This window comes from Nelusetta ayraudi, unplaced genomic scaffold, assembly GCF_046127955.1.
Source record: "Nelusetta ayraudi isolate G7.1 ecotype Tasmania unplaced genomic scaffold, CSIRO-AGI_Nayr_v1 ptg000022l, whole genome shotgun sequence".
Classification (NCBI taxonomy): domain Eukaryota; kingdom Metazoa; phylum Chordata; class Actinopteri; order Tetraodontiformes; family Monacanthidae; genus Nelusetta; species Nelusetta ayraudi.
Genome location: NW_027466072.1, coordinates 338928 through 362096, shown reverse-complemented (window position 1 = coordinate 362096; position 23169 = coordinate 338928). Strand labels below are relative to the sequence as shown.

Sequence of the window (23169 nt, the reverse complement as noted above, 5' to 3'; positions counted from 1 at the left end):
ATTGTTCAATGTAATATATAATAATATGTAACAATATATACAATGTTATTATTAAGAAGAAGAAGCCTTTTTGTACATCTGTGTGCTTAAATTTCTTTCTTCCATCGGTGTGTGCTGCTACTGCTGCTGGTAGTTTTAATTCCCCTGAGGGAGTCAGCCCAAGGGCATCAATAAAGTCTGTCTATCTATCTGTCTAACTATCTTTATCATTCCCACATTGGGGAAATGTGTGTAATTCCAGAAACACCACAGAAACACAACTGTAGAAAAGAATGGAGATTATATTGCTTGAGAAGAAACAGAGAAACAAAATAAAAATGTTTATGGACTACGAAGGGACAAACAAGATATTCACATTATATTGACAGTTGGATTATTTTACACATTATGGAAACAATATTGACATATAAAATAGTTTTTTATTGCACCTTTTTGAAATGTAAGCGTGCGAGAAGAAGATATTATTATTATTATTATTATTATTATTATTATTATTATTATTATTATTATTATTATTATTCAAGGTTGTGCAACAGCCAATGAATCCAATTTGCCTCAGCGTGACCCTGTAAGTTGATGCCAAAAAAACCCCCCAAAAAAACAGACCGGAAGTCGCTCCCTCCCTCCCTCCCTCCCTCCGCTTTCCGCGCTCCCGCACCGTTCTGGGATGGTGTCCGCGCACGGTGAGCGCGCGCGTGCAGCTGTCAGCCAGTCATCGGCGGGGCTGAGGCCGCAACACTGACATCACTCGGAGGCTCCGCTGCTACAATGTCAAGCAGCGTCAGGCGGCTGCGGCTCATGGCTTCCCCGCGCGACCGTGACCACCAGCACCACCACCGCGTCCTGCTGCTGCTGCTGCTGCTCATCCTCTAGACCGCTGCTGCTGCTGCTGCTGCTGCTGCTGCTGCTGCTGCTGCTCCACGGCGGACACGATGCGTTCCAGGTAAAAGAGAAATAACATAAAAGAGTTCCACTGTCCCATTGTCACATTAGAGCGTTGCAACGTTAAAACGATAAATAGGATATGTTTTTTGTTTGTTTGTTTGTTTGTTTCTCTTCGTGTTTTTTTTTTCTTCCCCCCTTTGGAGGGATTTATTTATTTATTTATTTATTTTTTTCGAAAACTTATCCCGGGTCTTAACGCCGAGTCCCCTCGGCTGTTACGTAACGCTGCTGGCCAGATGTTCCGGCGAGGCGCCGTTACGTCAAATCTCAGACCGCACGAAGCACGCTGCTGCTTGCTTGCTCGCTTGCTTGCGTAGTGACGTCATCCGCCTACAGCTGGGGGTGGTGTCACATTCGTGACCCCGCAGAGTAACAAAAAGTGGAGGAAGGGCGGAAGGAGAGAATAAAATCCCATCACTTTATTCTTAAATGGGACAAATTACACGGCAACACTTGAGAATGAAAATAGTTTAATATTCTGCACTAACTCTGACTTCTTTATTGTTATTATTATTGTTGTTATTATTATTATTATTATTATTACAGTTTAGACATATTGCATCAACGCACAATGGGCAGTTATTGTCTGTTTACCTGAAATGCTGAAGCAGCTAATAATTACAATCAATTATAATTTCACAAACGGTTTCAAACTCGTGTTCTGTCTCACCAGCACAAACAGGTACAATCATAATGTTTTCATTTCACTGGCAGGCATCAAAGAGTCTTCCTCATACAGGAAATGACGTCATCATACAGTTCTGTCACGCCTACCTCTCATGTTGTTTACTTTCATACCTTTATTTTGTATTGGGTCTTCCCCCCCCCACCCCCAATGATTTGTGATGTGAGGCTTGGATCATCAGTACACCTGTGTCTAGCTCAGGCGTGTGTGTCCTGTGTGGTCGTACACACTGAGGAAGACTTTGCTGGAACGCGTTTCTGTTTGATCCATGACGCCTGCCAGTGAGATAAAAAAAGAAAAAAAAAAAAAACATTTTTTTTTTTCACGATGGACGCTTGAGTGTTGCTGGCTCTTTTTCCATTTTTGTTTTTTTGTTGTTTTTTTTTCGCACCATGCTGCCTGCAGACTATTTAAATCCTAAAGTAGAACATAAAAACGCAGCCACGCTATCAAACCGTGTACAACTTTGTTTAACATGAATGCAACATTGTGGTCTCATTTCTGTGCTGTGTGTGTGTGTGTGTGTGTGTGTGTGTGTGTGTGTGTCGCAGCATGTCTGTGTGAGTGTGTGAGTCCGGTCGGAGGTGATGCTGCGGAGGGAATCCGACTCCCAAGGCCTCTTTTCCTCCGGGGAGACGTCTGACAATGGCTGTGAGGTGAGCGTCGTCGTCGTCGTCGTCATCATCATCATCATCATCACTGTACGGAGCCTGTTTTGTCAGACAGAAATCCTAAGGGGGTCTCATATTTTTTCAAAAAGCTTAAAAAAATATATTCTATTTTATCATCAATAATGGGTGTAAAATATCAGTCACCCTCTCTGATATTAATTTCCATTTCAGTGGCCATATCTTCCTGAAGTCAGGGTCATGGGGGTCTGCTGGAGCCTCTCCCAGCTGTCAGGGTGGTCTCGGGTCAAAGGTCAGCCAGAGTGATGCTGAGCATTGGGGAGGGAATTAAAGGAGTCGCCACAGGTATTGAGATGAAGAAGCTGCTGTGTGCTTTTACTCTTGTTTTTTTTTTTTTATGCTCCAGTTATTTATAAGTATTTACAAATTTTTTTTAAAAGAGCTCAAAATGTTCAAAACAATCACGACGCTGCCAGGGGAGCATGGATGTTTGCAAAATAACAATCTTAAAGAGCTAGGGGGAAACACAGAGCTAACTAGCTAGTGAGCTAGCTAGCTAGCTAACTGGTCAAGAAGCAAAAGCCTGCCTGACTGCTCTGTCCAGTGCAATAAACAGCAAAGTGGCAGCCACCCCTTACCCAGTGTGGCTTAACAAAGCTTCAACCTACGTGATGTCTGTGTATACGAGGCCGCCTCCTTACCTGTTCCAAGGCAGGACTTGTACACTAGATGATGGCAAAACTACAAGAACAAACTCCAAGGCTTCAATGGGCCTCAGGAGCACCCGGGCATGCAGCTGGTGCAGGTGACAGAGAGAGAGCAAAGTGAACTGGACCCAGCCCCCTTTTATAGAGCAGCAGAGGAGTGTGATCGGCGGGGGCGGAGCCAGAGAATCAGCAGCTGACCAATGAAGCCAAGGTGGGTGGAGGAAGCAGGTGGTGGCTGTGATCAGGGAGATGATTGGGCTGGTTGAGCAGGTGATTGGAGAACTCAGGCCTGTGGAGCAACAACAACAGAGGGAGGAGAACCAGACAAAGTTTGCTGGGCCTCTGTCCAACGTTCATCCATCCATCTGATTTCAAATAGCCGCTTCTTCCTCACCACTGCACCACCGCGTCGCCCTGTCTAACATTCCATTTAAAAAAAATATATATATTATCCACGAACCGGAGCAGTGAGCGGTGGATTTACACCTGGCAGAGGAAAATAAAATAATGCGGACGTGTCCTCGGTCATCAGCTTTGATGCTATTTACTCGGTGTGACTGACTCATCCTCATCCCACATGCAACAGTGGCGAGTAGGTGGGGAAGGTGAAAATGTCACCAGCGAGGCCCCCCCCCCCCCACCTCCATGAGAAGCTTTTTCCTCGGTGACAGACAAAAGTCTTCCTGTTCGTTGTTGTACATCAGTGGAGGGGGGTGGGGGGGGTTTAAGCACATTTTTTACATTGAAAAAAAAAAAAAAGAAAAAAAAAAATCCCATGGCACAAAACCAACCAAAAATATTATCAAAAATGACCATGAGGGTGGAAAATATGCTTACAGGTAGGTCTCAAAAAATTCAAATGTGGTGAAGAAGTTCAATTTTTTTTTGTCAGTTGTTTCAGAAAGTGCCGAGAGAGTTATTATATTTAGATTCATGACACACACAGTGAAATATTTCCACGTCATGTTCATTTCTATTCACTCAATACCGGGCTTGGGCCGCCTGTTGCGTGAATTATTCTAAATTATTTTTGAGACGGACCTGCGTATTCCTTTTGAAGTCACTCGGCAACGGAAGATTATTATTATTATTGTTATTTTTAGCCCAGATTACGTGAAATTGGAACTTCTTCCAAGCACACCTGGCACTATCTCAGAGTGCTGCAGCACAGTGGTTGAGGAACACTGGTCTACAACATTATGCAAGTTTTCCCTCTGTGTTTTTTTGTCATCCCTTTGACTGACTGTGTTCATAAGCGGATGAACAATTCTGTGTGCGAGTCAGACGGACACTGAGTGTGTTGTTCCCTCCTCTCTCTCTCTCTCTCTCTCTCTCTCTCTCTCGCTCTCTGTCTCAGATGGGGGCGAGCTGCAGGGAGGAGGTGGATGCAGTGTGTGTGTGTGAGGAGGCTGCTCCCTGCACACTCTACTCAGAAGTACACACGCCTACGCCGGTGAGTCGCTCAGCCTCTCTTCCTACTTTAAGTGGCTGCGCTCACAGACTTCCCTTCATCTCGGCGTTCTGCCTTTAAGTGCCTGCTGACCTTTGTTCAGGCTCTGCTTCTGGCTTTTTATTATTATTTTTTTTTTTACTGGGGTTATTTTACTGCACTTTTAAAAATGTCATGTGAGATATACTTTGTTAAAAAAAAATATATATCAACACACGACCAGTCAAAGGTTTGGACACACCTGTATCTTCTTTTTCTCGTGACTATTTTCTAAACTGTAGATACAAACTGAAGGCACCAACTGTATGACCAACATATGTGGATTAATGTGGCAAAAGGAAAAAATGTTAAACACCTAAATATGTGATGTTGTATATATGCTGTATGAAGGGTGGCTATTCTAGATCATCTAAAATATAAAATGTGTTTGAGTTATTTTACACTTGTTTGTTGAATACATATTATATATGTATTCATTCCTAGTTTTGATGCCTTGAGTGACAACCTACAATGCAAAACAGTCACGACAATGAAAGAAAAACCATCAAATCGGAAGTATGAGTCCAAACTTTTGACTTTGTATGTTTGTATTTAATAAACAAATGAACAAAATCTCTCTGCGCTCCCAGGAGACACTCCCACCATGTGAACAGTGTGGAAAAAACAGAGTGATGGTCACCAGGTACTCGGAAGGATACGGCACAGAGGTAACGCGTGTGTTCCTCAACCTCTCAGAAGCAACACGATGACAGTTTGCGTTTTACAGCCACAAATGAAAACCGGGGTTGGTGGTTTGAAAAGCTTTGGAAAAGAGAGCAACTTTGCAGCAAAGAAAAAACCTTGCATGCTGATTGGATGCAGGGTTTTGTTTTGTTTTTTTCACATGTTGCATTGCAGTGCAGTGAAATGTTGATGTGGTAGAAAGCCGATGTGACTGTGCACGCGAGGAAAAAGATAATATAATATAACATCATATAATATATTATGATATATTATAATATAATATAATATAATATAATATAATATAATGTAATATAATATAACGTAATATAATATAATATAACATAATATAATATAATATAACATAATATAACATAACATAACATAATATAATATAATAAAGGACACAGCTGAGGGCTCCTTAAAAATAAAATACTTTTATTAGAAGCAGTGCTAAAAAAAAGACAGCGTTGTTAGACTGTCAGACAAAGTTCATTAGCATTAGCATTAGCTTGTGGAGCTTCAACCCAGCAGACTTTCATTCATCAGTCAGACGTTTGCGTTTCGTTTGGATGTGTGGAGGCAAAAATCACATCACTCAGCTGATTACTCATGTGTTGAGAAGTCTGGTGATTCACCCGCAACAACAATGTTGCGGGATAATATAAAAAAAATATTTTTTTTTTTTAAAAAGTCAAAAACTCCACGGGACGAGATTTGTTCACACCATTCAATGGAAACACCGGCAAACCAATGGAACATTTTAGAAATATCGCTTTTATTTTGGGAGAAACTGTCATGGAAACGCAGCCAGAGATTCCTTCACGTGTTCCCGCTCTGTGCAGGAGGAGTGCGCGCTGTCGGACCCTCAGGGGGAGAGCGACGCCGACGCCGACATAGAGGACACAGACTGCAGGTTGGACTCCATTGCTGTGCTGTTTCTTGGACCGCCGTCCTCAACTCGCCGTTGCTGAAGTCTGTCCTCTGCGTTCCCTCCCCTCCCATTGGTTCAGACTCCAGGAGCCGGGCTCTCTTCAGCGAATCAGCTCTCGGAGACGCAAGCGCCCACGAGTGTCTCGGCAGGACACCACGGAGAGCGAAGACGACGGTGGGCGGAGCCACAGATCTCATCGCTGGAATCTCCGGCTCAGTCCAGATAGAGCACAAAGCAGGACCATTTTAGAGGTACAACTGCAAAAGAATGCAGTTTCAGGTTCCAGCTTAGGATCCGCTTTGGACGGAATCACACTGCAGTTGTGTCTTTGTTTAGAAAGTTTAGTTGGGAAAAATTGGAACCAGCTTTTGTTCAGACTGAAAATAATTGGTGTGAACTGGAAAAACTGCACGTCTACCTTCTGCTCGTGGTAAAATAGGGACAAAACGCAGCGTTTGCGATTCTTATACAGTCTCATGAACGAGATGTAAGTCCATTTCTGGAAAAACAAGGAAGAAGAAAAGAAACAAACAGCTCAAACTAGACACATTAAGAAGGGCTGAGGGCCAAGTGGAGGAAGCCATGCCCAGGTTTCTGGAAGACTTTGGCAGAAACAGAAGTTTTTTCCATTTAAACTCTGAAATAAAGAGTTTAAATGGAATAAATGGAGGTTATTCCATTTATAATATGATTAATATGATATAATACTCCATTCCATTCCATGAATGGGATAAACTCCATTTATTCCATTTAGTACATGGAGAGCCATTTAAATGTTACAGTGTCAAGATGGGATTCCTCATCAGGATGTATTCAGCTGAACTGAAGATGTTTTTCCACCATTAGCGTGACAGCAAAGAGGACCAGACACTGAAGTGGTGCTGCGGAATTTTGGACATCGGACCTCACGGCAGAACTTTGCCTTTGTGCAGCGGTACTCTGCTTCTGTGGCAGTGACAGCAGCAGGGGGGAAAAAAGAAAAGAGACGATCAACTCAACTCAACTGGTGGCTCGTGACCAATGAGTGGGTCATGGAGCTGTTTGGATTGGGTCACGCCTTCATGTTTATTTGGCCCAGTGTGCAAGGACCTTTAGCCTTCAGTGCCTCCTTGAGGGCCTTCGGACCCCCAGCTCAGTCTGATTGCATGCTACTGTCCTCGTCACACAGTCAAAGACAGTGACAACAGCAGCTTCTCCTCTTCTTCTGTGCCCCGCAGGAGAGCATATCACAGGTCCGACCGCTGGTCATCTGTCGGCCAAGCGTCCAATCGCAGAGGAGCGCGCTGGAAGCCCACGACGGCGGAGGCACCAGGGTCCTGATGTCTCTGTGGCCGTCGTCGCTCTCTCTTCCTCTGCTCCTCCTCTTCTCGCTGCCCCTCTCCCTCTCCCTCATCATCCTCATCGTGTCTTTCATTCTGCCGTGGATTAGAGCTTGACCAACCCTGTTACCGTCACGTCCCACATCATGCCCATGGTAGGTGTCATTGAACCAAAGAGGACCTAGATGTATGATCTCCCACCAGAGTGGTGGGTTGTTTTTTTCAAGGCTTAAAGATTCTTCAGATTCAACCAGACCCTTGGCAGCAACTATACTATTTCAATGAAAGCACAATGTGAAAAGAAAAGAACACCAAGAACAATTGACTTGTTGGCTGTCAAGCAAGAAATGAACTGGACTCGAATGAGTTGGATTTCGTCCATGTCCAGTCTTTCTTATTTTGATGTTAGAAAAAAAAACCTGGCTGTTTTCCATTCATATTTAAAATAAATCTGCGATCCAATCTGAATCTGAAAAGCCTGCAGGCACCAAAACGATGCAACGATGCAAATAAATGGCTCATTTTCCTTGAATGGTTTTAGGCAGTGTGAAATACTGGTAACTGCTAGAGTGCAGAAAGAGCTGCGGTAGAACGATATAGAAATCAACCACATAGAAATCAATATGGTTGCTGATTCCTTGCTGTTGTCGTTCTACGATGTTGAGCAGCATCTCGCAGTCCGGAAGGTTGTTTAGACCCTTGTGAAATAGACGCCCCTTCCTTCTCCTCCTGTGCAATACACTCAAGTTGGTTTTTTTTAGAAGAAACATTTTTCTTTTGAAATACAGGTGTTTTTTTTTGAGACAGCCACATTTTACAATTCACAGCAACCAGCTGCAGTGTCAGGACGTCCCTCCTCCCCGTCCTCCTCCCATCATCTTATCTTCAGCCCCAATTTCTCACCTTCTTGCTGGTGACACGTGAACTGTTGTTTGAGCCACTGGCAGCACTCAGGAGCTGTGAAGACCCAGAGTGAGTCCCGAGAGTCCGTGAGGTCCACTGGAGCAGAACTCCGTAGAACAGGCGCCACATTCTGCGTAGTACCCGTTAAACAAGTAGTAGCTGTTTTGCGACTACACCACACAGTATTCATTACATTTGCACCCAGTTAGCCAGTGTGTGTTTTATCAGTGAAGAGTCTGTTTGAACAAATTTCGTCAACAAAATTTTTACCCAAATTTTGCTAGCGCAAGTCAACGCTTTCTGCTAGCCCACTGCACTGTACACCCCAAGCAAATCATGAATAACGCCAGGCTAGAAGACACAAATGTCTCTTTTCACGGAATAATGTTAGAAATCAAACTAACCTTGGCATCGCATCGCTTAATTGATTGATTAATATTGTGCAGCGTGTGGCCGGTTATGATTACGTGGTATCCAGCGTTCCCCATCCTCTTGATTGTTACTCGATACCAATCTAAAGTGACGTACAGGGTCACGTGACCAGTTCACTGACCAGTGAAAATGGCGCGTTATGATTGGACGGTGGAGGAGACGGAATATTTTCTACGAAAGAAGAGAAGGGAAAATTATAACGACCATTGTTGACAGCAAACAAGCGCAAACAAACGAAAACAGCCGTAATTCTGCTCAATTCTCGCGGGACGACGTTTGAGCAGAATTACGGCTTCACACCATTCAGTGGAAACACCTGCAAGTCGCAATTGTGCTTTGTGGAAATTTTAGAAATGTCGCTTTTATTTTGCGAAACACTGTCATGGAAACGCAGCTAATAATAAACTTTTTTTTTTTTTTTTTAGCTTTTTGAAAAAAAATATGAGGCCCCTTTAAAACTTTGCTTTAAGGCTTTCAGGGGGTCTCGCCCTCCCTGAAGCCCCCTGTATCTCCCTCACTGGTTGAGCCGTATTTTCCAGTGGGTGTAGTCGTAGCCTCCAGCTTAAAGATGTCTCTCACATGAACCCTCGTGCAGGGACTCACTCAGGGTCGCACGGAAAATTGTCACGGCTGCAAAAGACTGAAAGAGAGAAGAAGAAGTTAAAAAGAGAGTAATGGAGAGAAAAGAGAGAAAACGAGCAGATGCCGCTGAACTATGCAATCCCTGTGTTTCCCACCGCGGCATCGCCAAGTCTCCCGTTTCCTTGGCACCGCCGGCGCCTCCTCGGCCGGCTCCTCTTCCTCCCGGAGGAACTCTCCACCAATGCAGGGACTTCAAAAATAGGGCACGACCTAATTAAAGCAATAGCAGGTGAGATCCGATCTGCTCCTACCGCTCCTATGACCCACAATGCATCTGTTTACCGAATCATGAATCACATGCTGAAAACAGATGGACTTGTATTTATTTCCCCTTCCTCTGCTTTTCTTCCTTCTCCTCATAAATGTCTTTGTTTTTTTTTTTTTGGTTTTTTTCGGTCAAGTTAGACAAACCTCAACCGAGAGCTTCAGCAGTTCAAACGTCATCGTCACATTTTCAATAACTGTGTTTTATGTTAGTTTCAAGTCAATCACGTGATTTAAAAAGAAATGTGAATAGACAATCGCACACGCTACTTAGTCTGAATTTACTGGGGGGAAAAAAAGCCATTTAGAATGTTTTTATTTTCATGTTGTGTTTTTAATGTCACATTGTTTGGGTTCGTGTCCAAAGTTCTGATTCATTTTTCACACCACACCTAGATGTACTGTATACGCTATTTTAATTCAATGCCTAGAGGTGTTTTACTTCCACCCTGGTACTGTATATTTTATCTGACAGACCTTTCATTTTATTTCCGTGTATGTTTTTTCCTCTGTGTGTCATTGAGCCGTAGAAGCTCAATAAATCTAAATTGTATTTTGACAAAAAAAAAAAAAAAATCTTCTTTGTGTGAGGAACTTATTCGCTTAGAACTGCAGAGACTCTCTGGAGACACAGACAAGCACACCTCGGTACGTTTCAGAACTTTTCTCTGTGCAATCTGCTGTGCAAATTGTATATTTCTAAAAGCGAAAGGCTCTGCAGGAGATGTAGCATCTGTGAGAAGATAACGAGAGGTCCAGCTTGCAGTGCCTCCAGGTAAAAGGAGCTGAGAGGTGAGCGGCATCCCAGCACTCTTCACTCCTCACTCCTCCTGCATGTGTTGTCATGGTAATGATTTGGACTGCAGAATTAGAAGGTGAGTTGCTGCAGCGTGTGAAGGGTCCATGAGGATGTAAATAGTTGGCTTTCCCTTCCATTCTTACTCTATAAATTCTTATCTTTTTTTCTTTTTTTCAAATTCTAATATTTTTTTCTTCTCTATTGCATGACATGTCGCTGTAATTATGTCAGTTTCCCCAATGTGGGATAAATGAAGGCATTCTAATTGTAATTCTACTTCTAATTTGAGATGAAGTACAAATTTGCACAAGTATTGACTTGAAGTAAGAGCTGTGTGTTTGTGGCACAGCTAAATACGTGTATGGTCCAAATTGCTATGAGTCACATGCTTTCTGTTAACTGATGAAAAAAGAACCTCAGTTCCAAATTTGCTGAAATTGAGCTTTTTTTTTCTGCATCAGAACATGAACTTTGTTGAATAATGTGACTCACTTAATTGCCTGCCCATTTGAAGTGCACCGTTTGCACGCACGCACCCACACACCTGATGACCCTGTTGACAGTCACTGTATCCCCGGGCAGTAGTTGTGTGTTTTGTTGCCCACCAGTTTCACTTGCAGCTGACGCGCTCACAGTGGCTCCGCTGCTTCAGATCATTTCAATGGAATCAGGCGGTGTTGACTCCATTGAAAGGCCTTTCTATATTTTGTCATCATTAAGAGTGCAAGATTGCATCGAGCTTTGGAAAGACCAAATGTGATATGCCTTTAGAAAAAGGGCTGCCTAGTAACAGGCTTCTTTTTTTTTTTTTATAGGTGTCCCTGTGCTGTACGCTCAACTCCTAACTTTGCTGGCCGACAGCCAGACTGTATTTCAAGCCTGAGCTTTTGCAGCTCCTAAGTTGTTTCCATTCCCATTGTTTGCATTGCACATCAGCATCCAGGGTGCAAGGAGCAAACCTTAGCGCTGACTTGCAACCCAAGGCTTCCAAGTAACACTTGGTGCATTTAAATGCTGAAGAAGAGCCAAGAATGACATCTGGCTGACTTTGGCAAAGTGAAATCCACATTTTTTTTTTTTAATGTCCTTGATGCTCTCAAAATGGATCAAGTCCAACCAATGGGAAAAATGTTTCTTCTTAGTTTAAATAACTTTACTCAAAAGTAAGTTTGACAAAATGGCTTTTGGCTTCAATAAGCTGGAGAACAAAATAAGAGAGCAAAGAAATACCTTCAGACTGTCATTGTTGCAATGTTGAGATGCAATGCAGCAAATGAATGGGGCCCAGGGGATCATTAGCTCCACAGCAGGCTCTTACTCAGGGATTAAAGTATTTAATAAACAAACAGCCGCAGCTTTCCATTCAGCAAATGCCATTTAAATCAGTCCTCCTCGCAGTCCTTCGGAGGCGCCGTGTGTTCACAAGTCCATTGTCGAGCGTGCGCGACCTGTGAAGTCGTTTTGTTTGTGCGTGAAGGTTAGAATGGAGGGGAGTGGGTTTTTTTTTTTTTTTTTGCTGTCAGCACAAAAGGCGACAGGTGTTTTGCGGCGTTGTTTTATTGCACATTAGGCCTCCTCCTTCCCCTTGTGCGACATTCAGTCCTTGACCCACATTCCTCCGCTTTGGCTTTGGAGGTGCAACACAACCTCTGCGAGGTACTTAATACTGATTCCAAAGTCAGATGGTCAAGATGTGACTCGGTTCATGGGCTGAGAGGAGACGCGGATGCCTCCAGGTCTAGATCACTGCCATGTTTGTCACATTTTCACGTCTGGCGAGTTTGGCTGATGGCTTCAGGAATACGCTGCAGAGACGAGACAACAACAAAACAGACAAAACAACAACAGAAAGACGAGGTTGCATATGCTGTATTGTCCTCGACAACACAATTGCTAATTCACAAAACGTAAACAACATAAAACAAACAATGCAAAATATTTAATATCAATTTCAAACAATATTACTCAAATGTATTAGAATCATAAAACCTTTTATTTACATCCACCATAAGCAGATTTGAGGTCCAGCACTCAAATGGTATAGGATTTCAATTTACCTTGTGAAATATCATACTGTAAATAGCTCCTCACACATGTAAAATATGAGGTGGGAGAGGCGGGAGAGGAAGAACTGCAGGCAGTCGCAGCAGAGCAGCCTTGTGACAACAGCGGTGGATTAAAAGTAGATGTGCATCACATTTCAGTAAGTGGCCACAGCAGTGGTGGACAGCATGGCAGTGGCGCAACCATGCCACGAGAAGGAGTGCGAGCAATGGAAGAGGGAGATGGAGGCAAACAGGAGAAGGAGATGGAGGAGCTGGGTGAGGGGCTGGACTGAAGCAGAGGTGAGTGAGAACAGTGAGAATGAGGGAGAGCAGCGAGACGACTGCGGCAAATGGGAGGCAGAGGGAGCAGAGTTTGAGTGGGAGGAAGTGAGTGAAGAAGAAAGAGGAAATGAGTCAGAGAGGAGGAGAGAGGAGAGAGGTGGAGGGGAAGAAGCAAGGAGGAGGAGGAGGAGGGAAGAGAGTGATGTGGAGAAGGAAAGAGAGGAGGAGATGGATGGGAGCTGTGAAAAAGAGGTGACTCAAGAAGACGGCGGGGTTGATGAGGTCAAGTGGTATGAAAGGGAGGTTAATGAAAGCAAAAGGGAAGGCGGTGAAAATGACAGAACCACGCAGGAGTTGGAGGAAATAGAGGGAGGTTACGAGGAAGAGGGGGCGACGGGTGAGATTGGAGGAAGCGAGGAGCTGCGTGATAGCGAGAAAGACGTGGAGGAAGATGGTGAAAAATTGGAGCAAAGGAAGTTTGAGGTGGAAAAAATGAAAGAAAAAGACACAAGGAGCGATGCGGGAGATGAGGATCATTTGGTAGGAATGGAGAGGGACCAAATGTTGGAGAATCAGAAGAGTGTAAATGCTTTGGATGAGGAGATTAGAAGAGAGGTGATAGAAAGAAGGGAAGAGAGTGATGATGTAGATGATATAGAAGAACCTGAGGAACCTGGAGCGATGGAGGCAAAGGATGGAGAAGAGATGAAAGAAGAGCCAGAAGAGAAATGTGACTATAGTGATGATGATGATGATGATGATGATGATGATGATGATGATGATGAGATGGAAGAGGTCCATCAGAAACAGTGTGGACAACAAGTGAGTGGAACTGGGAATCAACAAAGTGAAGACATGAAAACACAAAACAACCCAACGTTCAATGCAGAAAACAATCTCCAAGGTCCCACTGAATCTGAAAATGAGGATTTTAACCAGTCAGATTTTGAGGATGAGAATTTCAAGTGTGCAGAATTAAAGAAGAAAGAAGTTGAGATGCATGAGAGCAACATGGTGGAAGCATCAACGATGGAAACCACTTTCCAAAAAGAGTCGAGCTGCTATGAAAGAGACGAGGAAGAGGTTCAGAGTGACAAGATGGCAATGGAGCCACGACGTCTGCAAGATGATGACTCTGGTCTTCAAGAGGAAGAGGAGGAGGACGAGGAGGTGTCTACAGATGATGAGGACGACTGCTCAACAGAGGAAGGAGAAGATAGTGGCGATGAGGACGTGGTCAAGGTTTACTGCAAAGAAGATTTTGTCAATGACTTCTTTGGCACCTTAAGCGAGTTCAGGCACAGTTCCGTTCTCACTGACCTGATCTTGACCACAGTTGACGGCAAGAGCCTCCATGTTCACACTGCGGTCATGGCTGCTGTCAGCTCACACATCCGGGCAAGCCTGAGTCCGAGTGAAGTGGAAAATATCACAGTGCGGGACTGCAATGAGGGAGGAATAAGGAGGAGGTTGGTGTCTCTTGGTCCTGAGGTGGATCATGTTGGATTAGAGGCAGTTGTGGAGTTTGCATACACTGGGTTTATTCCCTGTCCACACGTGGACACCATCCACCGCATTAAAACGGCAGCTGAATCACTAGGAGCCATCAGAGTACTGGATGTCTGCACGGAGGTGGAGGAGAGGTCGAAAAACACTCAAGGGCAAAAGAAGGACGTTGTTTCCGCTGAAGAAGAAATGGTGAAAACTCTCCAGGCCATCAAACAGCTGTGGGCAGATGGCGCTGGCTGTGACGTCACCCTGGAGGTCTTGGGAGGATCCTTCCATGGTCAGTAGAAGCATCTATAAATAGACGCCACCAGTCCTCAGATTTTGAACAAAACTATGAAAAAGTAGAACTGTGCCCATATTTGCATACCCATCTACAAAACCCTTGTTATTGTGAGTCCAGACAGTCCAACGGTCCAAAAGTTGAGTGTGAAACAACGGGCGTCTCACACATTTAAAAGCCATACTAGTTGCCAAAGCGGAAGTGGAAGTGATTTACCACAGGCAGCATAATGATGTTAACACATACTAGCTAATCTCAGTGTAAGCCATCACATCACAGTTAATCAGGCACTGACATCAAAGTGTGCCTTTAGTGTTAATCGTCAATTAAAAAAAAAAAAAAGGAGTAGTGAGTGGATAAATAGAAGCTGTCAGTACCAGAACAGCAGCACACCATTTGGGAAAACATCACCAATAGCAAAAATTGGCACAACGCACAATAAAAAGTCCAATTTAACATTTAGGTTAGCCAATGCAAAGTATGCAATGCAATCTGTCCAATCAGCTTCTGTTTGATTTTATTTTGTGCACAGTGCATTTCTCTCTCTTGGTAGCTTCTTGCTTTTTGTCATAGCTGAACCTCCCGCATAGCGTTTGTTTATTTGTGTCTGTCTGTCTCTGTGTATATTTTTATGTATTCATTCATTCAAGTAGCCATTCTCCTCAAAGCGCACTAACTGGTGTGGTTTATTTTCTGACTGGCTGAAAATCCTTTAGGATGATTTTCAGGATGGATCACCAAAATTTGACTCTTGAATCTCAAAAATCTTGCAATCTTCCAACAGGACAACTCTTGTGGTGGTCTTCTCCTGGCCATCTTTCCTTGAGGGAATTTCCTGTTCAAAATGTTAAAGAGTGACAAAGCTTATTGTTTCATTCTAGTTGATTACATGTAAAAAAAAAAAAAAAAAAAATGGTGTTATTTCGCATCAGTCTTGGCCAGTTTGTCTTATGGGAGTATCTTGGGTGTAGCATGTCTAAGCCGTACCTAAGTCCAGTCTCCCTTCAGTCCACAGAGTCATCCTGGCTGTGTGCAGCGACTACTTCCGCAGCATGTTCACTCTGGGCATGAAGGAGTCCCATCAGTCCCGCGTACGCCTTCCATTCCTCCTGGCCTCGGAGCTGCAGTTCCTAATTGACTGCTCCTACAGCGGGGCTCTACCCCTCAGCTGGGCTTGTGTCTTTGAGATCACTATCACCGCTCTCCAGCTCCAGTACGAGCCCGTCTTCTCGTTGTGTATTCAGTTTATGCAACAAGAACTAACTCCTCAGTCCTGTCTGGATGTGGCGTCTTTTGCCGAAGCCTACGAGATGGCACAGCTCCAAGAGACTGCTGATGATTTTGTCCTGCGGCAGTTCCAAAAGGTGGCTTGCACCTTAAAATTTTTGGACCTGCCAGCCAAGCAGCTCCTAAGATACCTCAACAGCCACTCACTTTGTGTCTCATCTGAACTCGTTGTATTCAAAGCAGTTGTGGCATGGATCCAGGCAAAGCCCAAGAAAAGGCTGAAGCTTGCTAAAGACCTCATGAAAACCATCCACTTTCCACTGATGACTTTTAAGGAGTTCAAGGAGGTTCGGTCTCTGAACATGTGGACTGACCACAGCATGATGGAGCTCTACGAAGCTGTTTTCGAGGACTTTTGCGCAAACGAGACTGAGTCACAGAGCCAGTGGCGTATCTATTTGCCCAAGGAGAGTTTGGTTTTGATCGGAGGAGACCACGTGTCCGACGACCTGGGCAGACGCAGCATCAGCAAAGATCTCTGGTTTGGAAATTCCTTAAGGAACCACACAGGAATAAGAAAGGCCATGGAGTGGAGGAAGTTAGGAGAGTTGCCGGAGTCAGCGCGGTTCAGACACGAGGTGGCTGTGCTCGGTGGAAAGCTGTACGTGTTGGGTGGCAAGAAGTATTATGGCATCTGTGATACCCTCAATTCAGTTTACAGGTGAGAGAGGACAATATTAACACAAATGAGTAATTACGGGCTAAGTGCATGTCTGAAATCCTAAACAGTATGCATAAGTGTATTTTTCCAAAAAACTGCAGGTTTGACCCTCTTCAAAACAGCTGGGAAAGCCTGACTGACATGAGGGAGAAGAGATGCTCTTTCTCTGTGGTTGTGTTGGATGGAAAGATATATGCCATTGGTGGACACTGTGACCCAACCTACTTAGATAATGTGGAAAGATACTGTCCGACTGCAAACTCCTGGAGGTATGTGGGGGGGAGGGATGGGATGTTGTTAATTCATTTTTTTTTTTTTAATGTATTTTAATTAAAACTTACACATTAAAAAAAATATCACCTGTATTAAAGTAAATGCGGGAAATTCGGGTTGTGTTGTTCACCAAGAATAAAAACTTTCAGATTCTTCTTGTGATGCAAAAATCCTGTTCTGATGACGCTTTCAAAGTAGGCGGTGCCTGGCAGTGACGCCTCACATTTTTTACATTCATTATATTTATGTGTTTGTATATATATTTATTTTTTTTACATTTAAATAGTCTGCAGAGGGGTTGCGATAATAATCAGGGCGACTTCTTACATAGAAAGTCGAGCAAATTCAAAAACAACCTGGAACATGGAAAAAGCTAGCCCATCAAAAAGTGTGCAAGTTGTCACTTTTTGTACTTTTTGTGTTTGTCGGCATGCCAGTAATGCTAAAAGACATGAGTTGAAAAATAGCTAATTTAAGGGCAGTTTACACCTGTCACTTCCTGATACTAAATCACCAGAAAGCTGGTGAAAAAAGGAAGCCCAGAACTCTGAGCAGATGAAACGTTTTTTCAATTCTCAGTTTCTCCATTCTCAATTTTTCCGTTTCTTCTTTCAGCTTCACGAGGCCCTTGGATCGGCCTCTGGGTGCTCACGTAGCAAGAGTTTTGCGAGGCCAAGTCTTTGTCTCTGGGGGGAAGAGCAGCGACTACCACAGTCTCGCCTCCCTGTTCGTGTACCACCCGCAGTCGGGAAGCACCAACATGGCAACCATGACGACGCCTCGAGCGCACCACTGCATGGAGGCGCTGGGTGAGCGCCTGTACGTCGCCGGTGGAATCAGCACGGACGAGTGGATGGCTGTCGTGGATGAGCTGGCGTGCGAGGTGTACAGCCTGGCGTCTGACTCGTGGACGGCCGTGGCGTCTCTGCCGGTGCCGCACGTGGGGGCCGGGAGCGCCGTCATGGAGGGGAAGTTATACGTGCTCGGTGGGTACAGCCAAGAGGACTACAGCGACACCGCCCTGGTCCATCGCTTTGACCCCGCCACGCAGAGGTGGGAGAACATGGGCAAGATGCCTGGACCCAACAATGACATCAAGGCGTCCATGCTGCGCTTGCCACAGCATTTAAGATTGTGAGCGACGTCGATGACACTGATGTATTTTGTGAGGTGGAAATTTTAATGTTGCCTTTTTCAAGGGTTCATATTTCGCTTGTAGTGTTTGCTTTCCAATTACTAAATCTTCTTAAAACCAGTGTTTGAAATACAGGAGAGTCCAGGGGAGGGGGTCGGACCCCGCTCCCCCATGAGACCCCCTGAAAGCCTCAAAGCAAAGGTGGTCTCATGGTTTGTTTTTTGTGTTGTTTTTCACAAAAGAGAACCAAAAACGTTACTGCTCAGAGAAGATTGGATAAAAGGTTGTGTTACTAATTTTACAATAGGCCTCCTGCATGTTGAGAAAATTTAGATTGGAATTGGATGGATGGGATACAGGATAGGATGGGAACCCCCAAATCCGTTGTAGAAGTGTTTGTTAGGGGTAAAAAATAAAAATAAAAAAAAAAGTTTTACATCTTCTTCACTGAACTATTTGAAAAATGATAAATCATGCAATACATTGTGAGACTCCCATGTCTTCCATGTCCATGTAACTGAGCCAGAGTCTTGACTTGGTTACAGAGTATAGAAGGAAATCACTGAAGGTTCCATTCAACAAATTATTTTTGATTGTTCATGCTGAGACTTTTGAAAATTCAACTCTCCTGCAGTGCCTTGTTCCCTCGTGAAGTGAGGTGTTGTATTTATTTTTGATACTTTGGAGATAGAGTTGCTCTTTTATAATGGTTTGTGCTTTTTGGAGTGGGTTATAGTTTTTGTCCTTTCAAGATTTTGGTTATTCAAAATAGATTTGAAGTTTTACTTTCATTACTTCTTTACGTTCTTGTGCATTCACATCACTGATTCCATCTGTTGGTCTTTGAACAGCAGCATGTTGTTCAAGAAGACAACTGGGACTTTTTTTTTTTCTTTCAGAGGCGTCTCAGGAAAAACTGTTTGTCAAGTTTGCTCATCACTTTCTCCAGACAGTGTTTTCACAGGAGGCTTCCGAGTTTGGTTTGGAAATGTTGCAGCTCAGGACCATAAGCTCAATAAAAAGACTGAAAAGCAAACAATGGTAATGGACATCTACACCATCTGCTGTAAGAACAAGGCTATACATACAGTATACACTTACTGCTATTTGGAAGTTTATTGACTGTTATTATATTGTTATTACAGTGTCTTTTTGTTATTTTACGGCGATATAAGGGTTTCAAAGGTGTCTGGCAAAAATACATTTCATTCTGTATTGACTGGACACTGCCCTTATCAGTGCATTTGACAACAAAACGGACTGGTCAACACACCCTGGGAGTGTCTTTTTTAATTCTAGTTAGACCTTTGTGAGTTGTTTTTATATCAACTTCGATATTAAGAACTAGCTTATTGAGAACTTGAGTTTTTGGGTTCAGCACCGAACCCACTACTGACACTGTCCTTCTTTGTTCCATCCAGTCTTCTTAAATCAAATAGAAAAGCTCTCTAAAGTCTAAAAAAAAATAATTCAGTCACTAATAAGAAACACTCAGATTTATACAATTAGTATGTGCGCGTACAAGTACGCATAGTAATTTTGCTCAGTAATATTGTGTGGATCTACTCTAATAGGTTGTGGTGCCAACTGTTGTTACAGCCGGTAAAAGAAACATCACAAACAGTCAGAAAGCAGGGATTCACACATCTTAAAAGATGCTATTGTACCACTATTCAGTTTAATCTGATTCCATTTGCCTTTAATAAATAGTTAAGTTAAGTTGAAGTTACCCAGTAAGACTCAAATGTGGCATGCACAGGATAATTAAGAACATACACACAACATACATATCAAATATAAATATGTATCCTTTTACATTAGATCTTATACATATTAAACATTACAGAGACAGTATATACATGTATATATATATATATATATATATATATATATATATATATATATATATATATATATATATAAGCTTTCTTCTAAAAAAAACCAAACATTTTTATCATCTAGAAGTTCTTAAAATCTTAAGTGTTGCGGCAGTTGAATCAGGCAGGCTCGTAAATCAGTAACAGCGCCAGGCAGTTTGCCCATTTGCTCCCAGCGATGCAAGCTGGGATCAAACCGATGGACCAGTCCAGTCTCGCTGTAATCCTCCTGGCAGTATCCTCCCAGTATGTAGATCTTGTCCTCCAAGACTGCCGAGGCTGCACCAACATGGGGCACACACAGTGAGGTGAAAGCAGCCCAGGAATCAGCCGCAGGATCATAAACCTCGCAGGTTTGTTGGTCAGTGTAAAACTTCCTCAGGTTGCACACACCGCCAGCCACGTAAAGACGAGCTCGCAGGAGCTCCATGCAATGCAGGGCTCGGTCCTTGGCCATCTCTGCAAGCTGGGTGCTTCCTTTCTCTGGGTCATACAGGTATGTGGTGGACAGACATTCAAACTTACAGTTGAAACCGCCAGAGATTAAGATGCCTTTGTCTATAGCAGTGGCAGCATGGCCACTGAGAGCTTGATGTAGTGGATGGACAAAACTGTGAACAACAAAACAAATAAAATCCAGATAGACTTTTGAAAATTTGATTCTAATAATATCCTCCTTCCATTCTTTTATCTCAAAACAATAGGACAGAGTAAGTGTTAGAAATTCTAAATTAACCTGAAAAAGGAAAAAACTGTGATGGTCGCCATTAGTTTAGTAGCCATAAAACTGACTGCTGTGGTTCCAAAAGTTTTTTTTTATTCCCAGACATTCACAAACTTACCTCCATCTGTTGGTGCGTGGATTGTACATCTCAACGCTGTTCATATTAAGATTAATTTCTTTGTCTCCACCAATGGCGTAAAGATTCTCCCTGTGTGCAACTAACGAGAGGGAACTTCGAAACTCCAGCATATCAGCCAATTTCCTCCAAGCGTTCAGGACAGGGTCGTAACTGTGTTGGATTAAAAGTACACTCAGATCAACCTATCAACTCATTGGACAACAGACTAGATAGGGACACAGTAAACTTGTGTGCAGCCATAGTGTGAGTTGTTAACCTGTAGGCAGATCTCATGATGTCATTCTTGGTGTAGAAGTAACAACCTCCAACCACGTAGAGAAGCCCCTTCAGTGTTGCGATGCCGTGCCTGAACTTTGGGTTTTCTGGTATCTCACTCAACTTCCTCCACTCCACCTCCTTCACCAGTCCAGTGCCACTGCGAAGGGAGTTTGCAAACCACACCTCCCTGCTTGCTGCGTGCTGACTTGTATCTGGGTTTAATTGATCTCCCCCAACCAGAATCATGACATTTTTTGGATGGCGGACGCGGTGCTTGGTCTGAGTTTGGGGTACGCTGAATGCAAATTCTTGTAGGGCTGAAGAATAGAGATTCACATCCTTGTTTCCCAAGCATTCCATTCGCAGGTTAATTGCCCTGACCTCCCTAAACTCCCGAAACGTCATGAAGGGGAAACGGACTCCGGTCATTAACACACCAGCCTGAGCCAATCTCTGTTGGGGATCCGCCTCAATCCAAGAGGAAACGGCTCTAAAAACAGCCAACTCAGAGGGCACACACAGACCGTCACAACGAAGAATGTCAAGTAGCTTCTCTGGCGGCAGGTCCTGAAACTTGACTGTGTGCGACACGTCCCAAAAATTTCTCAAAATGTAGTCATTTGCCTCCTCAAGGAGCTCTGACATCCCATAGGCTTCAGCAAACGATGCCACGTCCAGGCATGAACCCGCATCCATCTCCTGCTTCATGAAGTCGAGGCAGAGCGACTGGGCAGTGCGGAACTGAAGCTGGAGTGCCAAGCAAGTGACCTCAAAGACACAGTCCCAGCTGAGCTGAAGAGCTCCACTGTAGGAGTGTCGAATCAGGGCTTCTAACTCAGAAGCTACCAGGAAAGGAAGGGCAACATGGCTTTGCTTGGATTCCCTCATCCCACAGGTAAACATACCGCGGAAGTAGTCACTGCTCGCAGCCAGGATAACTTTGTGAACTGGAAAGATAAAAAAAAAAAAAAGAGCTGTTCAAACTAGTGTTGAAATGATTAAATGTGATTTCTAAGTATAAGACAATGTCTACCATGGAAAGACGTCTCGTCCAAATCCAAAGTTACATCACATCTGACTGTGTCAGCCCACAGTCGATTGATGGACTGGAGGGTAATCTTCATCTGTTCAAGGGACTGCATCTCTTCCTCTTCCTCCTGGGCAGGTGAGTCTTTCTTTCTCGACCACTCGACACCTCTGTCGCACAGTTCGACTAATCGAGAAACCCCCAGTGTTTGTGCTGCAGCTCTGGTCCAATCAACGCTGTCTTTGTTGAAAGACGACGCAGCAGCACCGGTGTAAGCAAATTCCACCACTGCCAATAACCCGGCGTGTTCCACCTCAGGACCGAGACGCAGCGTCTTCCCGCACACATGTTGATCACTGTCAGTGTCGGCTCGGTCATTGACCTCATCTTTCAACTTCTCTCGAATGTAAGAACTGACAGAAGCCAAAACAGGTGCATGCGCTTCAATGCTTTGGTTATTACTGGCGACGAGACAAAGATCTGTGAGAACACGCGACTCCTGCAATGTCTTCAAGGCCATGAACACATCGCTAGGTTGGGTAACACTGCGGTACGTGACAACGCGTCTTTCGTTCCCCAATGCCTCCTCGCTTACCCAACCTCCAAACCCCTCCTGACTCATACCACTCATATCTCTTTTACGCTCCCTGCTCGGCAGCCCCATCCGGGCATCGTTGTACTCAACAATCCTCCTCAGCTCGTTGCGGTCCCGTTTCATCCTTTCTTCATCGCCTTCCTCAATAGATTTTTTCCGCCTCTCCTTCTCTCTTCTCCATTGCTCTTCCCAGTCCGATGGAAGATAGTGCTTGTGCAATGGATCCATGTTCTTGGGCTAAACTTGGGTCTTTCTTCAAGCGGCCATGAATGTCCAGGTCAGATGTTTACAGCGAATGCTCACGTCCAGCTTGCAGCCTTGTCTCGTCAAGTCTTGCAGTTGGCATTGTTGCCTTTCTCTGACTGTACACATCTTCCTCGCCCAAATGACTGGACCAGTTGACGAGCAGCTATTTAAAGTTATTGGGTCAGAGGGATTTAGTTTCACCAGAACACTAGCACAACATGAATGTAAAAGCAGTTGGGCTTGTGTGTTCTGTGCTTTGCTATACTGCACTGTTAACATGAACACTCGTACCTCAGATTCCAATAATGATCGGTTTTTAAAGACTGAGCTTGTTAAAAGGAAGACTCAGTAAAATAACGTTTTTGGATTTCCGTCAAGATAATCTCAGTTTGCCTTGTCTGC

General features: G+C 43.9%; 3 protein-coding genes across 3 annotated transcripts; 2 read left to right on the top strand and 1 right to left on the bottom strand.

The window, feature by feature from the left end:
* Positions 1-652: 652 nt before the first annotated feature.
* On the top strand, positions 653-7597 carry LOC142889284 (uncharacterized). Its single transcript, XM_076027916.1, has 7 exons — positions 653-943; positions 2182-2286; positions 4324-4419; positions 5046-5123; positions 5982-6052; positions 6150-6321; positions 7288-7597. Exons 2-7 carry the CDS (start codon positions 2218-2220, stop codon positions 7504-7506), a joined length of 705 nt encoding a protein of 234 aa, XP_075884031.1. The 5' UTR covers positions 653-943; positions 2182-2217; the 3' UTR covers positions 7507-7597.
* A 5800-nt stretch (positions 7598-13397) lies between these two features.
* On the top strand, positions 13398-18988 carry LOC142889279 (kelch-like protein 33). Its single transcript, XM_076027911.1, has 4 exons — positions 13398-14542; positions 15554-16493; positions 16595-16762; positions 17382-18988. Exons 1-4 carry the CDS (start codon positions 13438-13440, stop codon positions 17902-17904), a joined length of 2736 nt encoding a protein of 911 aa, XP_075884026.1. The 5' UTR covers positions 13398-13437; the 3' UTR covers positions 17905-18988.
* An 854-nt stretch (positions 18989-19842) lies between these two features.
* Positions 19843-22866, bottom strand: LOC142889245 (kelch-like protein 33). The gene is made up of 4 exons (XM_076027872.1): positions 21933-22866; positions 20898-21846; positions 20621-20791; positions 19843-20389 (listed from the first exon to the last, which is right to left on the bottom strand). The coding sequence occupies exons 1-4, from the start codon at positions 22747-22749 to the stop codon at positions 19870-19872; spliced, it is 2457 nt and encodes an 818-aa protein (XP_075883987.1). The 5' UTR covers positions 22750-22866; the 3' UTR covers positions 19843-19869.
* Between the last annotated feature and the right edge of the window lie 303 nt (positions 22867-23169).